The sequence below is a fragment of the Antechinus flavipes genome, chromosome 3, assembly GCF_016432865.1.
Source record: "Antechinus flavipes isolate AdamAnt ecotype Samford, QLD, Australia chromosome 3, AdamAnt_v2, whole genome shotgun sequence".
Lineage (NCBI taxonomy): Eukaryota > Metazoa > Chordata > Mammalia > Dasyuromorphia > Dasyuridae > Antechinus > Antechinus flavipes.
This window is the reverse complement of record NC_067400.1, coordinates 519,830,628-519,845,640: the sequence shown is the minus strand read 5'-3', so window position 1 is coordinate 519,845,640 and position 15,013 is coordinate 519,830,628. Positions and strand designations below refer to the sequence as shown.

General features: G+C 46.6%; 1 protein-coding gene across 3 annotated transcripts; it reads left to right on the top strand.

Annotated features, from left to right (window-relative positions):
- The first annotated feature begins 302 nt into the window (after window positions 1–302).
- Window positions 303–13,663, top strand: NEU3 (neuraminidase 3). 3 transcript variants are annotated; one of them, XR_007952155.1, is made up of 5 exons: window positions 303–1,780; window positions 2,381–2,413; window positions 7,048–7,275; window positions 9,009–12,676; window positions 13,097–13,663. XR_007952155.1 is itself a non-coding variant. In XM_051987107.1 (4 exons), the coding sequence occupies exons 3-4, from the start codon at window positions 7,069–7,071 to the stop codon at window positions 10,068–10,070; spliced, it is 1,269 nt and encodes a 422-aa protein (XP_051843067.1). In that variant the 5' UTR covers window positions 303–1,780; window positions 2,381–2,413; window positions 7,048–7,068; the 3' UTR covers window positions 10,071–13,663. The 3 variants fall into 3 exon arrangements, 1 of the variants encoding a protein (XP_051843067.1); XR_007952154.1 differs by having other exon boundaries at window positions 12,984–13,663; XM_051987107.1 differs by having other exon boundaries at window positions 9,009–13,663.
- Window positions 13,664–15,013: the final 1,350 nt, after the last annotated feature.

Genomic DNA, 15,013 nt, shown 5'->3' with positions numbered 1-15,013 from the left:
AGAGCTTTCACATCTGAGCAGAGGGGGAAGTTTTCAGAGAAAGCCTCTTGGAATAGCCCTTGAGGGAACCATTGTATTTCAGTAGACATGATAGATGCAGAAAACTAAGCAAATTTCAGAGGGCAGAGTCCTGGACTTTGTCTGAAGGCATCAAGGAAACCTGTTTTGTTGTCTGGGAAGAGAAAATGAAGGAGGGCCTTGAATGCCAGGCTTAGAATTTGGTTGTGTAGGCCAGGACATCAACAAAACTTTGGTAGAGATTGGGGGTGGGGGGTGGGGGGGAGAAAAGGTGGGAGGGGGGGGTGGGACTGTGGGTAGTGAGTATCAAGAGATTTAAGCCAAAACCGAAATATCAGAGACTATGACCATTGCTCTGTGTAGATTTATCCAGCAAGCCTGTACTTTAAAGTAGGTTTAGCTCTCCTGCCCAGGGCAATAACCCTTGATGGGTTGCCTCTATATAGCTGGCATGCCTGGTAGATGGGGCATTCGTCCTGTCAAAGTGCAGGGGTCAGCTGAATTGCAGCAGGATGAAAGACAAAAGTCTACCTTGGCCCTGCTTGAAAGGTGTTTTTCTGGGGTCGCCTCTGCCTCTCATCTTTGTTTTGGAGTCTTGCCCTTTCTGGCATCTCAGACTTTTCTCAACAGGACAGGAGTTGAAAAAAACAAAGGGCTCCCTCCTTACACATCAACTGCTTGTTCAGTCATGAGACCAAAGGCCTTTGTTCTGGAAGTGGGGATGGGGAGGGCGGGGCAGTGAGATGGAGTACTGGCCTTGAAGTCAGGAGCACCTGACACAATACTTAATAGCTGTGTGACCATGAGCAGGTCATTTAATTAACCCCAATTACCTCGAGCAAAAAAAAATTGGGGATGGGAGCACTTGTCAGACCTCCCATCAGAAAGAGTATACGCTGGAGTTAGGAAACAGACCTGTGTTCTGCTTCTGAGTGTCAAATGCCTTCTGAAAAATGAGATGGAAGCACACTTTTTGAGCTCTGACAGTTTATGCAAATCAATAAAAATGGAACGATTAAATGCGGACTATCAAGAGTTGGAAAGGCCACTGGGCCACAGAATGACAGAACACACCATACGTAAGCACACGGTGTCAGAGCTCGAATGCCCGCACCTTCGAACCCGGGTTAGGGCTGGGAGGGATCGCCGAGCAGAGAAGGGGACAGCGGCGGCGGTCCTTCGGGACAACCCACCAACTAGAATCTAATCCCAGCCGCCAGGTCGGACCAGAAAACCCACCAAACAAGCCGAGTTACTGGGCCACCGTCACACTAGTGCTCGGCTCCCCAATCCCGAGGTCTGGAGCCCACCCCCCGCTGCCTGGTCTCTCCGTCCACAGCGCAGGAATATCCGGCCCGGCACCGGGAATAAGTTTTCCGCTTTCAGAGTCAAACCCCAGCGCCTTTCTCACGCTACGCGGGGCGGTCGCCCCCAGAAGTCACGTGAGATGCTGTTTGTCCGTGCGCATGCTCGGCGCTCGGCATAAAGACCAGCCCGGGCCCCGCCGTCCCGCATTCCGGGGGGGATTCTGGGCCTGGAGCCCAGAGCGTCTCTCTTCCCACTAGCTTTTGCTCGTTTTCCCTTCTCACCACTTTGTCTCCCCCATTTCTGGATCTCTTTCCCGGCCCTGCTTGGGGTCTTTCAGGACGTGGTGTCTGCCGCACTCGACCCGTTCCCACCGCCCCTTCTCTTCGCCTGCCCCAGGGCGGCTCCCACTCCGGATCTATCCTGGGCCCCATCCAGTGCCAGGGCGGGGCTCCGGGTGAGCGAGTTTTGGGGGGTCACGAGGGGGCTGGGGAGAGAGTGGGCGGGACGAGGAGAGAGGAGGGTGGAAGTAGAGAAGAGGAAACCCGGGGACGGCTGACGTGGGGTCGGTGTCCTTTGGCCGGCTGCGTCAATCTGATCCTGAGAAGGCTCTGGGGGCCGGTGTCTCAGGGGGCTGCTTAGCTGCGGAGCTCCGGAACACGCAGTCTTTCCATTCAACTTCCGAAGGGCTGTGCTGAGTATACAAAGATATTTAGAGACCAGCTCTCAAAGAACTTACTATCTCAGGGCTTAAAGCCCTGCGCAGAGCACATAACTAATAGAAAGGAGAGAAAGATACGTGCAAAAGAGAGTTTCAGGCAAAGTACCATTGAAAAGCTGAGGAGAAGAAGAGAATTTCAGAAAGGAGTGAGAAGGAATTATTGATGGAAAGTTGCAAGGAAACTTGGAGTTTATCTACTCTACCCCCTCCCCATTTTTAAGGATAATATTAAGTGATGTTTTTATTGGTTGGCAAAGTCTTTTGTGTATATTATCTCATTTGAACTTCTCAGCAATCCTAAATGAAATATTATGCGTGTTACTGTTTTTATTTCAGTTTTACAGATGAAGAAACTGAGGCTATGAAAAGGTAAGTCACTTGTCCAGTGGTTTTCCCAGTGTATCCCTACGGATGTTCCTTTGAGGTCCCTCTTTCTCCAGGCCCCATTTCACTTCCAAATCTATGATCTTTCTTATGGTCCTGTACTGCTTTATGCTATGGAAAAGGTGGCATCTGGTTCTTAAAGGGAAAGACGTGGACATGTAGGAATTGATAAATTTAAAAAAGAGTGATTTAGTTACTACTATCCTGTGAGGTAGGTAGCCTAATCTTATTATCCCCATTTTACAGATTGTAAACAGATGCCCAAAGTCACACAATTAATAAGAGACAGAACTAAGAAATCTGCTTTTAAATCCAGTCTCCTTTTCATGATACTATAGCTGCCTCCATTAAAGCATATTTTATTCAATAATCAGTAGAGAACCATTGAAGTTCTTTAAGTAAGGAAATGATATGGACAGACCTCTGTATTATAAGGATGTGGATTATAGAGAAAGGAAAGGCAGGGAGACAAGCTCTTTGCAAATTGAACAGATATAGCCAGACAGTAACGGCTAAGGGATTGCAGTCAGGAAAACCTGAGTTCAAATGTGGTCTCAGACATTTACTAGACTTGGGCAAGTCATTTAACCTTCAATTAAACCTCAACTTTCTTTTCTGTAAAAATGAGCTGAAAAAGGAAATAGCAAATCACTATAACATCTTTGCCAAGAAAACCCCAAATGAGGTCATAAAGATTAAGACGTAACCAAACAACAACTAGTTTGTTACTTGTTCAAACAAATTGACCTATGTCCAAGCAAAGTGTTCCTTGTCTCCCCCAACTCCTATTTGGTGTACACATTCTAAACAGCTGCCCACTTTGCTTACTACCTCTAGTTCTGGGAATATGTTGGTTTATACTTAGTAGTGCTACTTTTGTTTGCTCTCATGAATTAAAGATCACTTTCTCCCAGTATTCACCACCCTCTTTTCAATCCTTAGTTAGTCTTTTTTGGTTAGTTTTAGGTTCAAAATAATTCCCCTCATTGTTTTCTCTGTGTTCTGAGCAAGTAAGTCACAAGTGTGCCCACTGATTGAAATAATTGAAAGTTAACTAGAGAAACCTCTTCTCTTGTAAGATCTGACTTTGGAATTAACCTTAGAGACTCTTCAAACCATCTTGTGCATGTACAGGAATAATCTTTACGAACCAGAAAGGAATTTTGAGGGCCCCTATTCCAAGTGCTTCATTTTGCAGCTTGAGAAGCTAAGTTATTTGGATAAAGGCCCATAGGAAAGAACTAGCAGAGGTGAAGCTTATGCATTCTCTTCTGACTGCCCACCCCATCCTTTTGCCATTGCACCTCCTTGCCTCTCACAACTAGCTGGAGTGCATCAAACAGGGGTGACTGGTGGCAGGTCCTTTCCATGTACAGGGGCAGGAGAGAGTAGACTGATGAAAAAACAGTAGGTGTATAAATTGCTAGCTTGTAGAAAAATGTATGAAACATTTAACCTATATTGGATTGCTCATCATCTAGGGGAGAGGGAAAGGAGAGAAAGGGAGAAAAATTTGGAACTTACTTTACTTTTTAATTTACTTTGTTTGGACCTCATTATTTACATGTTATATGTATATGTATTTCATCCCTCTAATACTGAAAGAGTCCATGTTTATATAGTGCTTGAAGGTTTGAAAAGTTTTTTACCTTCACTATTCTGTGTGATTCTCCTGAATTAGTTTACAGATCATCCTCTTTTTTATGAATCAGAAAATTGAGACATCAAGTGATTGAATGTCATGGCCAAGTTTGGCAGAGCCCTGGATTCAAATCCATGTGTTCTGACTTCAAACCCCCAGATTTTCTACTGTGCCATTCAGGTGCCCTTGCCAGATTGCAGTTCCATGTAGGGAAATCCCAGGAGCATTGCTAATTGTATGCCTCTCTGTATACTTTTGTATGTCCTACAATGGTGAGATTAGCTCTTTGCTCACAATAGGTACATAAGTATTACTGACTTGAATTCAGCATTATGAGCAATGTCAGAGGTGTGGAAAATTTGTGTTCAGAAGAAAGAAGAGTATGAAATTTAAGTGAAGGGAAGTAATATGCAAAAGAGTCTATAAAATTAGATGGAGGGCCTTGATTATGAGGAAGAAGAATTCAAAGCCATGGAGTTTTAAGTTTTTTGGTTTGTTTTTTTTTCCCCCCATCTGAAACACTTTTTTTCTTCTATCCTCTCTCTAACTCAAGAAAGTTACGTGATCTTTCTGCCGTTGGCAGTTTCCTCTTGGAAGATGGTCAACCAGAGAGGTTATTTCTCAACTTGGCTCCCAACTGTTGAGCACACTGAGCTGATTGATGGGACCGTTAAGAAGCTTCTGAGAATCCCCTTAAATTCCACATGGGGACATTGCAGCCCCCTTTCTTCTTCCTGCTCCCATTTACCTTTCCATTTACTTTTGAGGAGACAGATAAATTGAGAGTTAGATATCTCTGAAAAGTTGCCAGCTTCTAGTATTCACTTTCTAGTATTAGAACCTTCCAAATTTAAGAGCTGAAAGATAAATTAGAAGAGAAAATGCCAGAACAGGAAGTGGCCTTACAACAGAGACCTTAACTGTTAAGCGTTGAAAGAGAGATTAGAATTTGAGTTTTAAGAGTTATTTTTATCTGTGACTTGGATGAAGGCGTTGTGCTTTTAAAATTATCAGCTGATGCAAGCCCAGGAATTACAGCTAGTATATTGGATCATAAAATCAGGGTCCAAAATAGTTTCACCAGTCTAAAACAACAAAATTGAATCAAGATCAGTGTAAAGTCCTGTACTTGAGTTTAAAATATCAACTGTACAAGTTAAGGGATGGGAGAGAGATGATTAGAAAGAGGATCCTATGAAATAGAGCTAGAAGTCTTAGTTAACTTCAGGCTTTAATAGGAGTCAGTAATGAGATAAGGCAACAAAATCCTAACTTGATATATCATATTACTAGGATCTGAGTATATGAATCAAGCAAGCTGCTAGCCTCTCTGTCTTGTGTTGGTAAAACCATAGAATGTGTTACTGGAGAAAGGACTCTATATATAAATAAGTGAAAATGCCTAGTGACTTCCCAATCATTCTAGGTCTTCAAACTGAGGTTGGTTAACTTCTTGCTGGGAATGTTAAAGTCCTCTAAAGTCCATTTTGATTTTGAGAGTCTTTGCTTTGTAGAAAACTTTGAATAATATCAGGATAAACTTTTCAGAGCTAATAGAATTCTTCTAGCATGCTGATTTTTTTAAAAATGATATTTTGTAAAGTAGAGGAGAGACAGCTGTTAGATGATTTTAGGTAAACATGGCAAAAGGAGCTGTATAGCAGGAAATAACCTAAGGAGGAAAACAAGAAGGCAGTAGTGAAAGGTTGTTTACCCCAAGATTAATGATTCTGTTATTGAGTAGCCTGTACCGTGATGGGGTAAAGACAAAGAAAGCTGGGTATGAGATGATGTAATGAGATGGTATATATGAAGGAATGTAACTGTGAGAGGTGCAGACGCCATTAGAGAAGATGTAGAGTGCTTAATAAGCGCTTGCTGTACTTAGCAACATCTGGTGTCCTGGGTGCTCTTTGGGGAGAGAACACAGGTATAGAGAGAGCTGTGCCAGATACATCTGAAGACCAGGGCAAAGGTAGGAGTCCAGTTGAGACCCTCTTGCTGAGTAGAGGGACCCTTACAGACAGCCAACTGGAAACTAGAGAAAATAAAATTGCTACAATAGATTCTGCCAGTAATTTGTGTTTTATGGTATAAGCTTTCACTATCATATAGGATGACTGAGGATGATTGCCCAGTGAATCGATATCAAAGCAATGAAAGCTTGGTGGACTTAGTTCTTGATGAGTTCAGATCCTTGGTGATTATTTGGTATAGTTAAAAGACCTCAAGATTTGGAGTAGGAGACCTTGGATTGAATCTATGGCTCTCACTTCCTGTGAGACTACCTTTGTATTTCTGTACCATGAGGATCTGAGGGGCCTTTATAAAATGAGCCAGAATGAGGAGAAACAACAATAACAACTTCACCTGTGAACACAGAGAAAATGGGAGATGTAGTAGACCCCGCTCCCTGCTGTAGAAACAGTAAACAATAAGGTATTCATGTGGGTGTGAGCACTCACTTACCTACATATTCTCTCTCTCTCTCTGATTCTATCTCTGCCTCTCGCCTTCTCTCTCTCTCTCTCTCTTTCTCTCTGTCTTTCTCTTTGTCTCATTCTCTTTCTGTGTGTCTGTGTCTATCTCTCTGTCTTTGTCTCTGTGTCTCTGTCTCTCTCTGACTCTATCTCTATCTCTGCCTCTCGCCTTCTCTCTCTCTCTCTCTCTCTCTGTCTTTCTCTTTGTCTCATTCTCTTTCTGTGTGTCTGTCTCTATCTCTCTTTGTCTCTGTATCTTTGTCTCTCTCTGACTCTATCTCTGTCTCTGCCTCTCCTCTCTCTCTCTCTCTCTCTCTCCCCCTCTCTCCCCCTCTCTCCTCTCTCTCTCTCTCCTCTCTCTCTCCTTCTCTCTCTCTCTCTCTCTCTCTCTCTCTCCTATCTCTCTCTCTCTGTCTTTCTCTTTGTCTCATTCTCTTTCTGTGTGTCTGTCTCTATCTCTCTTTCTTTGTCTCTGTGTCTCTGTCTCTCTCTCTCAGCTTCCTTTTCTTCCAGGGACCATGGAAGCAAGACCCTCATGTTGCTCCACTACCACCTTGTTCCATCAGGAAGGAGTGGAGGGGGTCACATATCGGATCCCAGCACTGCTCTACATCCCACCAGCCCGGGTATTGCTGGCCTTTGCAGAGAAGCGTTCCACAGCGGATGATACAGATGCACTTTATCTGGTGCTGCGACGAGGGGAGAAGGTGGACCACTCTGTGCAGGTAACTGCTCTCTCAGCTTTGGCAAGGCTTCTTGGGAATTTTTCTCTTAAAGATCCCCAAATAGAGAATTGTCTATTACAGAGTATTGGATCATGGAGGGACCTAATTTCACAGAATATTGGAGTAGGGAGGGAAGGGTCCTTTAGAGAGAGCATTTGTTCAACCCTGTTCCTTAAACTAACTAAAAGAAAACTCTTAAACCTTGCAAAGAGAATTGGGTCTGAGTCCTATCCTGGAAGCTCAGATCACATAGAGGAAGAGGGAATTCTAGTCCTCTTCCTCTCTTCTCACCATCCTGTCAAGAAATAGAACAGCATATGAGAGTTGTAGAAGAGATAGATGTTTTAAGTTGGAAGTAAGGTGCCTTATAGCTCTGAATCCACGTGGAGGGAATTTGTCAAGACTAGAGAACTCACAATAGGTCTGGGTCTGTCTGTCTCAAGTCTCTCCCCACTTCATCCCTTCTCCATTCAGGTGCCAAAGTGACTTTTTTAATGTGCCAAGTCTGACCATGTCACCCTCCTACTCAGTAAACTTTAGTGGTTTCCTGGATATTTGCTTGGCATTCAAAGCTCCTCATAACCTAGACCCTTTCCACCTTTCCAGTCTTCTATCCCCACCCCCAAAATACATTCTTCCATCCGCTGACACTGGCCTCCTGGTTGTCCCCTAAGCAAGACACTCCAATTCTCAGCTCCAGGCACCCTCTCTGGCTGACCCCCAGTCTGGAATGCCCTCCTGACCTCTGACTCCTGACCTCCTTGGCTCCCTTTAAGCCCATCCCATGGGCTCGGATCCAGTGACACTGGCCTGATTTTCTCCGACTGTGCTTCTTCTCTGACTATCCGCCATTCCTGGAATTCTCCTCTCCTCTGTGCCTTCCTTCTGGTCCCAGCTAAAAGTCCCACTGTGTACAAAAAGCCTTTCCTATCCCCCTTCATGTTGGCCCTTTCCTTCTCAGATTTCCCCTCCTGGTCTGTATCTTGTTTGTCCATAGTTGTTTGCCTTGTTGTCTTCCCCATTAAACCATGACCTTCATGGTCATGACACTAGATTTTTTGTTTGTTTTGTTTTACCTTTCTTTGTGTCCTCAGTGCCTCACGTATAATAGGAGCCCAGTAAATGCTTGTGGATTTGATTTGTTTGACTTGCTACTTCCTGGAAAGCAGCCTTGGGAAATGTGGATGTAAGAGGGAGTTATCATTGTTTTTAAGGCAGTATGGTTGACAGGAAGAGCCTTAGATTGGGCATCAAGAAATTAGCTCTTTTGGGAGAGGGGGCGCTTCTCTGTACCCCTCCTCATTCTTCAGCAAAGGCTACTAATTCTTTAATAATAACCCTTAAAGTAAGGATAATAATCCTTGGATTGTTTGCTTCAGAGACTTTGGGGGGAAGTGCTTGATCCCCTTCACAACACTATAGAAATGTTAGTTAACCATTATTCATAATAGCATTACTAATATAACAATTGCAATACTACATACACTATTTACTGTACAGGGTTGTAAGGATGAGATGGGATAATATATTTTGTGAGGGTATCCTATAAACATAAGCTTTTATTATCCTACCTTCTTAATTTTTGTTTCTTCTAGATGGAAGAGGCTTGGCTTTTTTGTTTTAGTCTGTTTTTACTTAAATAAATGACGCTTTTACTGTTTTACCCAACGTTGGTTGCCCCTGCTGTGTCTCTCAGCCCTCTCCCATGCTCTCTTTTTCTCTCCCGTTCTTAGTGGGGGCCTCAGGAGTCCCTGATGGCAGCCACGCTCCCCGGATTCCGCACCATGAACCCCTGTCCTGTGTGGGAGCGCAAGAGCGGGCGTGTCTTTCTGTTTTTCATTTGTGTGCGTAAGCACGTCTCGGAGCAGCGGCAGATTTGTTTAGGGAAGAACGCCGCCCGCCTGTGCTTTGTCTCCAGCTCGGACCACGGGCGCTCGTGGAGCCCGCTCAAGGACCTGACCGAGGAGGTGATCGGAGAGGAGGTGGGGCACTGGGCTACGTTTGCGGTGGGGCCTGGCCATGGGGTGCAGCTCCACTCTGGGAGGCTGGTCATCCCTGCCTACGCCTACCACTTCTCCCGCTGGCACTGCCTGGGCATCCTCTTCAGGTCTAGAGCCAGGGCCCATTCGCTGATGTTTTACAGTGATGACGGGGGGGCTACCTGGAAACACGGGCAGCTCCTCCAGCCGGGGGTGACCATCGAATGTCAGGTCGCAGAGGTGGTGAGCTCGAACGGCCTTCCTGTGTTATACTGCAGTGCCCGCACCTCTGGCAGGTGTCGGGCCGAAGCCATCAGCACGGACCTGGGGGAGCACTTTGAGAAACCTTGCTTCGTCCAGGAGCTATGTGAGCCCCCCCACGGTTGCCAGGGAAGTGTCATGAGCTTCAGGCCCAGGAGGAGCCTTCTGCAAGAAGAGGCCCCGGCCTTCTCCAGCCACCCAGAGTCACCGGTCAGCGCCCTTGGACCACAGCAGAGCTGCAGCCCTCCAACCTCATGGCTCGTCTACTCACACCCCACGAGCAGGAGACGTAGGATCAACCTCGGCATCCATGTCAACCCGGCTCCTCTGGAGGCTGCTCAGTGGTCCCAGCCCTGGATCCTCCACAGGGGGCCCAGCGGTTACTCCGACCTGGCCGCCCTTGAGGAAGGCTTTTTTGGGTGCTTGTTCGAGTGTGGGGAGAAGCACGAGTGTGAACAGATCACCTTCTGTCTGTTCACAGACCAAGAGCTCCTGAGTCACACTCGGGAGAAGTGCTCAGGCCCAGAGAAAGCCGGCCCCTCAAATGTCCGGTAACTTCGGCCCCGGCTCCCTGGGGAGAGATGTGGAAGCCTCAGCTGCCCCTCTCTCCTCCAGGGTGACGGGTAATAGTAATAGCTAGCATTTATGAGCCTTAATGTTTATCAGCATTATCGCAGTTGGCCCTCACTGCATCCCCACCCAGTAGCTGCTGCTATTCTCCTTCCTATCTTACTGGTGAGGAACCTGAGGCAAGCCGCAGGTTAAGGGCATTGCCTCTGGTCACGTGGGTTTTAAGTCTCTGAGGATCTTGCTGACCCCGGGAGCAGGGCTCTGTTCCACCTCCCCTGCTGCTTCTGGGAGAGTCAGAAGTGCCAGGGAGGCCTGACCCCCGGCTGCTTCTCCCGTGGCCGGCCTGCTTCACACCTTTCACTCCTTGTCCGCCATCCCCTCTCCGAGGAGTGGAAGGGACTGCTGGCGTGCTGCCTAGATCTGTGGCTGTGGGAAGCGTCTGCATCGGGCGTCAGGATGGCCATCCCTGTGCAGCCCTGCGTCGCGGGCCACGGACAGGAGCAGACACTGACGCGTAGGAAGGAAAGGAGCGGGCGAGCTGCACTCTGAAGTGCCAGGGAGGAGCGGGCACCTGGGCCCGGCCGTGAGCTCCTGCTTCCTCAGTGTTCAGAAGCAGAGGGGCCCGGGGCTTACACCCCTCCTCTGTGCCCAGCACTGTGTCAGGAAAGGCAACCAGGGCTCACAGAGAGCTCGCAGGAAAGCAGCACACGCACCCCTGGGCCTGGACAGGCCACGGGCACAGCACGCCGGAGCTCTCACAGAAGCAGTGTCACCGAGACAGAGAGAGAGAATTCCAGGCCGGGGGCAGTCAGGCCCGGGGGCAGAGTCAGGGACCGAGGGGACAGGGGGCAGAGTCAGGGACGGAGGGGGCAGGGACAGAGTCAGGCCCAGGGGCAGAGTCAGGGACAAAGAGGGCAGAGTCAGGCCTGGGGGCAGAGTGCATCTAGTGGAAGAACTGCAAGAAGGCGAGTCTCCCTGGGGTAGGTGGCGGGAGGCAATGTGGGCAGCTTGGGAAGGCTGGGAGAACCTCGGAGAGGAAAAGCTTGGGAGCCCTTGAGCACAATGGCAGGATCGGCTGGGGTGGGGAGAGACCTGAGAATGAGCTTATGCTCACCATCGCTGTGTGGGAGGGGACGGGAGCCTGGTCGGGGGGCACAGCAGTGTTGGGCCAGAAACGTGGCTGGGTCAGAGCTGACAGGACTTGGCAACATATGGGATATGAGGAGTGAGAGATGGAGAGACAACAGGGACAGCTTTTCAGGCAGGGTCTTGTAGCTGAGTGCTGCCAGGCAAGTCCCTGACCTCCCTCCCCTATGAAATGAGTCAAGTCCCTTCTGTGAAGAACAATAAAGGAAACCCAGAGATCCCCATTCTGTAACTTCCCTTTGTTCTCAAAAATCATGTTCCAAGACCATCGTCTTACTCCTTTGAGCCCTCTTCTTAATCTCGGCAGCCTTTTTTCAAGCTTCCCTTTATCTCTCAGAAACTCTTCCCCTAATTGAGAAGGCAGGAACCTCGTCATCACAGTGACCTTCCTGCCTCATCCCTTTGGCCAGGGTTGCCCTGAGAGAGGGCACTTGTGGATAGAGTTCCATTTTGCAACTAATTCAGATCAAGGACAGCCAGGTGGCATGGGCAATAGAGGGCCAGGCCTGGAGTCAGGAAGGCCTGAGTTTGAAAGCTGTCTTAGACACTAACAAGCTGTGTGACCCTGGGTAGGTCACTTAATCCAGTTTGCCTCGGTTTCCCCATCTGTATAATTACCTGGAGAAGGAAATGGTAAACCACTCCAGTCTCCTTGCCAAGAGAACTTCTAATGGGGATACAGACAGTTGAACAGGACTCAACAGCAGCAACTTATCAAGGGTTTTTCACTGGATACTGGAAAGGAAGAGAAGAGGAAGACTGAGAAAATGCCATCTTTGAGAAAGCTGTTAGATAATTTCTGTGCTGCTCTATATACAGTGTGCTGATAAGTGCTTTTTGCTCATTTTCTCCCCCAGATGTCAGCGAGTTAGGTAGGACAAATGTCACATTTAACAGACAAGGAGATTTGAGTTTCCAAGAGAAGAAGTGGCAGATCTAGCACTCTCACCCCCATCTTTTTCTCCATGTTTGGCTCCCTTTTGACTGTGCCATGCTTCTCTCAAGTTTTCCCCCATTTCCAAGTCTAGGTAGGCAGGACAAGGATCACCGCCTCCATTTCACATGTTGGGAAATCTAGCTGAGAGGTTTCAGAACTAGGATTTGACCTCAGATTTTCTGAGTCCCTTAGTATGGCCAGCCTGTCTTTCAGTGCCATGAGTCCTGCTAACCCTTTGTGGACAAAACTTCGCAAATAAGCTCCTTTTGTAATGTTGCTGTGCTCTGGCTCCTTTCTAATCCTGTTGTTATCGCCTGGGATCTACATCCGACAATTAAGTGATGTTCCTTATCTAGTCCTTTGACCTGGTTCCACTGAGTCTCTGGCCACAGCTGGGATCCCCGCTTGGATTTGGCCATTTCTTGGATGTCACACAAGCCGTGCAGACCAGAAATGGATACAGTACAGCTGTGGCTCCGGAGGCCCCTGGCCCACTGCAGAGACCCAGGTGAGCTTTACTGGTAGTTTTTAAGAGGGATGTGGATCAGGCCTTAATTTACCAGCCCAGTGGAGCCTTGCCCAAAGTATCTTCTTCTTTCCCATCTTGTCCCTGGCTTAAAATCCCACCATGAAAAATTAGCCAAACATTTGTGATGCTTATCATGTGCCAAGCACTTTCCTAGGAATGCACAGAAAACCTCAGCACTTCTGGCCCTGGAGAAGCTGCTCCCAAAGGCAAGTCTTTAAGAGGGCCTTGGAAAGATTCAGGTGGCCCTCAGCGGGGCCTGGATTTGGGTTATTTCTTTGTTTTTCAGTATCACCGATACAATCTATTCTGCACCTTCACCCTTAAGAGACTTGCCTTGACAAAGGGTTGGAATACAAGGTGTCTCGGGTCCTCTCCAGCTCTTGTCTTCCCCACCCCCAGGGCCTGTCCCCCCAGGCAGTTCTGCACATGCTGGTGGATTGGGTCTAGCTGGAGCTAGAACTAAGACTTTTGGGATACCCCTTTAAACCAAGAAGGCTCAACTCAAACCTAATTCAGAGACAGCCAGATGGCCTGAAGGGTGACGTGCTGGGTCTGGAGTCAAAGACCCAAGTTCAAATCCAGCCTCAGAAATAGGCTCTGTGACCGGGCAAGTGACAACTTCTGTTTGCCTCAGTTTTCTCGCCCGTGAAATGGCTTGTGAGGATTCACTGAGACTTTTTGTAAAGTGCTTGGCACAGTGCCTGACACATGGTAGATGCTTAATAAGTGCCCCGGCATTCCCCGTATTACTAGAAAGAAGACCAGAATTGAAGAAGCTGGAAGTGCTTTGTGTAAGGACAGCCTCTCCACAGAGGCTGATCCGGCCTCCTGCTGTGTAGACTGAAGGACGCTGACGGACCTCCTTTTCCTACCCCTGCCCCACTGGTGCTCCTGTGCTTGGGAGCCTTGCTTTAGGCCTTCTCTTGTGTGACTTAAAATGTGCTGTAATAAAGATTTAAACTTTAAGCATTGAAAACTGACCCATTTTAAAAAAAAAAAAGTTGCCACAATATCTCAAGAAAAGGTTGGGAGATCACTAGAATAATTATTAGTCTAGTGCTCTAATTATGCCATTCTTCTCAAACACCCTCAAGGGCTCCCTGTTGCCTGTAGAAGAAACTATAAATGTCTTCACCTTTTACAGTCTGGCTCCAACTAAACTTTCCGATCTCATTGTCTTCTCTTGACTTGGCTACTGGCTAATCTCCAGTTTGATCCATCTCTTTTCTGCCTCAGCATTCATACCAACTTTTCTATTTCTTCATTCCTGCCTATTTAAAACCCTTTTTTCCTTTGAAGCCCAATTTTGAGGTCCCCTCCTTTCCTGATTTCCTCCTGCTGAAAATGGTTTTTTTTCTCTTCAGATTTTCCTAGGGATCTTCTCAGATCCTGACCTTTACTTCTAGAACATTCCATAGTATATTGTATTTAATTGTTTTATATCATAGCTGTCTATTAGATTATAAACTCCTTGGGGAGGGATTGTCTCATTTTTCCACTTTTATATGTCTAGCTTTGACCACAGGACTTTACATATAAGAGCATCTTTTTGTCCAACAGAATAGATTGAGTTGAAAATATTGTTGAGTTGAAGGAAGGAAGAAAGCAACCAAAATTTCTGGGTGACTGTGGGCAAGCAGAAACTACAACAAAGTTTGAGCACCAATCCATCAATTAGATCTAGAAGGGACCTTAGGAAGTTAGTGCTCATTTTATACACAAGACACAGAGACCAACTTGGTCTCTATATACTTAAGTTCTGTTTTTATCTGGGCTGGGTCTGTGATTTCATTGATGGGTGATGTTTTTCTTTCTTAAAGAGGACCAATGACATCAGGAAGATGATGTCTCTTAAATGAATTGGGTTTAAATGAAGCAAGTTCTTGACTTCATTAATGTAGGGAACTCCCTGCAACCATGCAGGTTGTCCAGCATTGAGAGGAAGTAGTTACTTATCCAAGCTCACCCAGTCAGTATCCAAGGCTCTGTGGAGCCTGGCTCTGTGACCAGATCATTCTGCTCTCTGTGCTCTATTTTGTATTATATTATGTCTATGTCATGAGAGACTCAGATCCAGGAGTAGGACTCGAGTCTTTTCTCAGCCAGTCCTTTTATATATAGAATGTCCCAAAAAACTTTAGTGTAATTTTAAAACTTAAAACTGCACAAACACTTTGGGGATACCTTTTACTAGATTGTTTTTAGTTTGTTTTTTAAAGAAACTAACTTAAAGATTCAAGCGAAATTTAATCCAACCAAGGGAAAAATCAGTCACTTTAAGGTCTGTTTATACTCATGGCTCCCTATGGAATCCTA

Coding starts and splice junctions, on each gene's coding strand:
- NEU3 (XM_051987107.1), top strand. CDS start 7,069: ATGGAAGCAAGACCCTCATGTTGCTCCACTACCACCTTGTTCCATCAG. Junction 7,276..9,008: donor AGGTGGACCACTCTGTGCAG/GTAACTGCTCTC, acceptor TCCCGTTCTTAG/TGGGGGCCTCAGGAGTCCCT.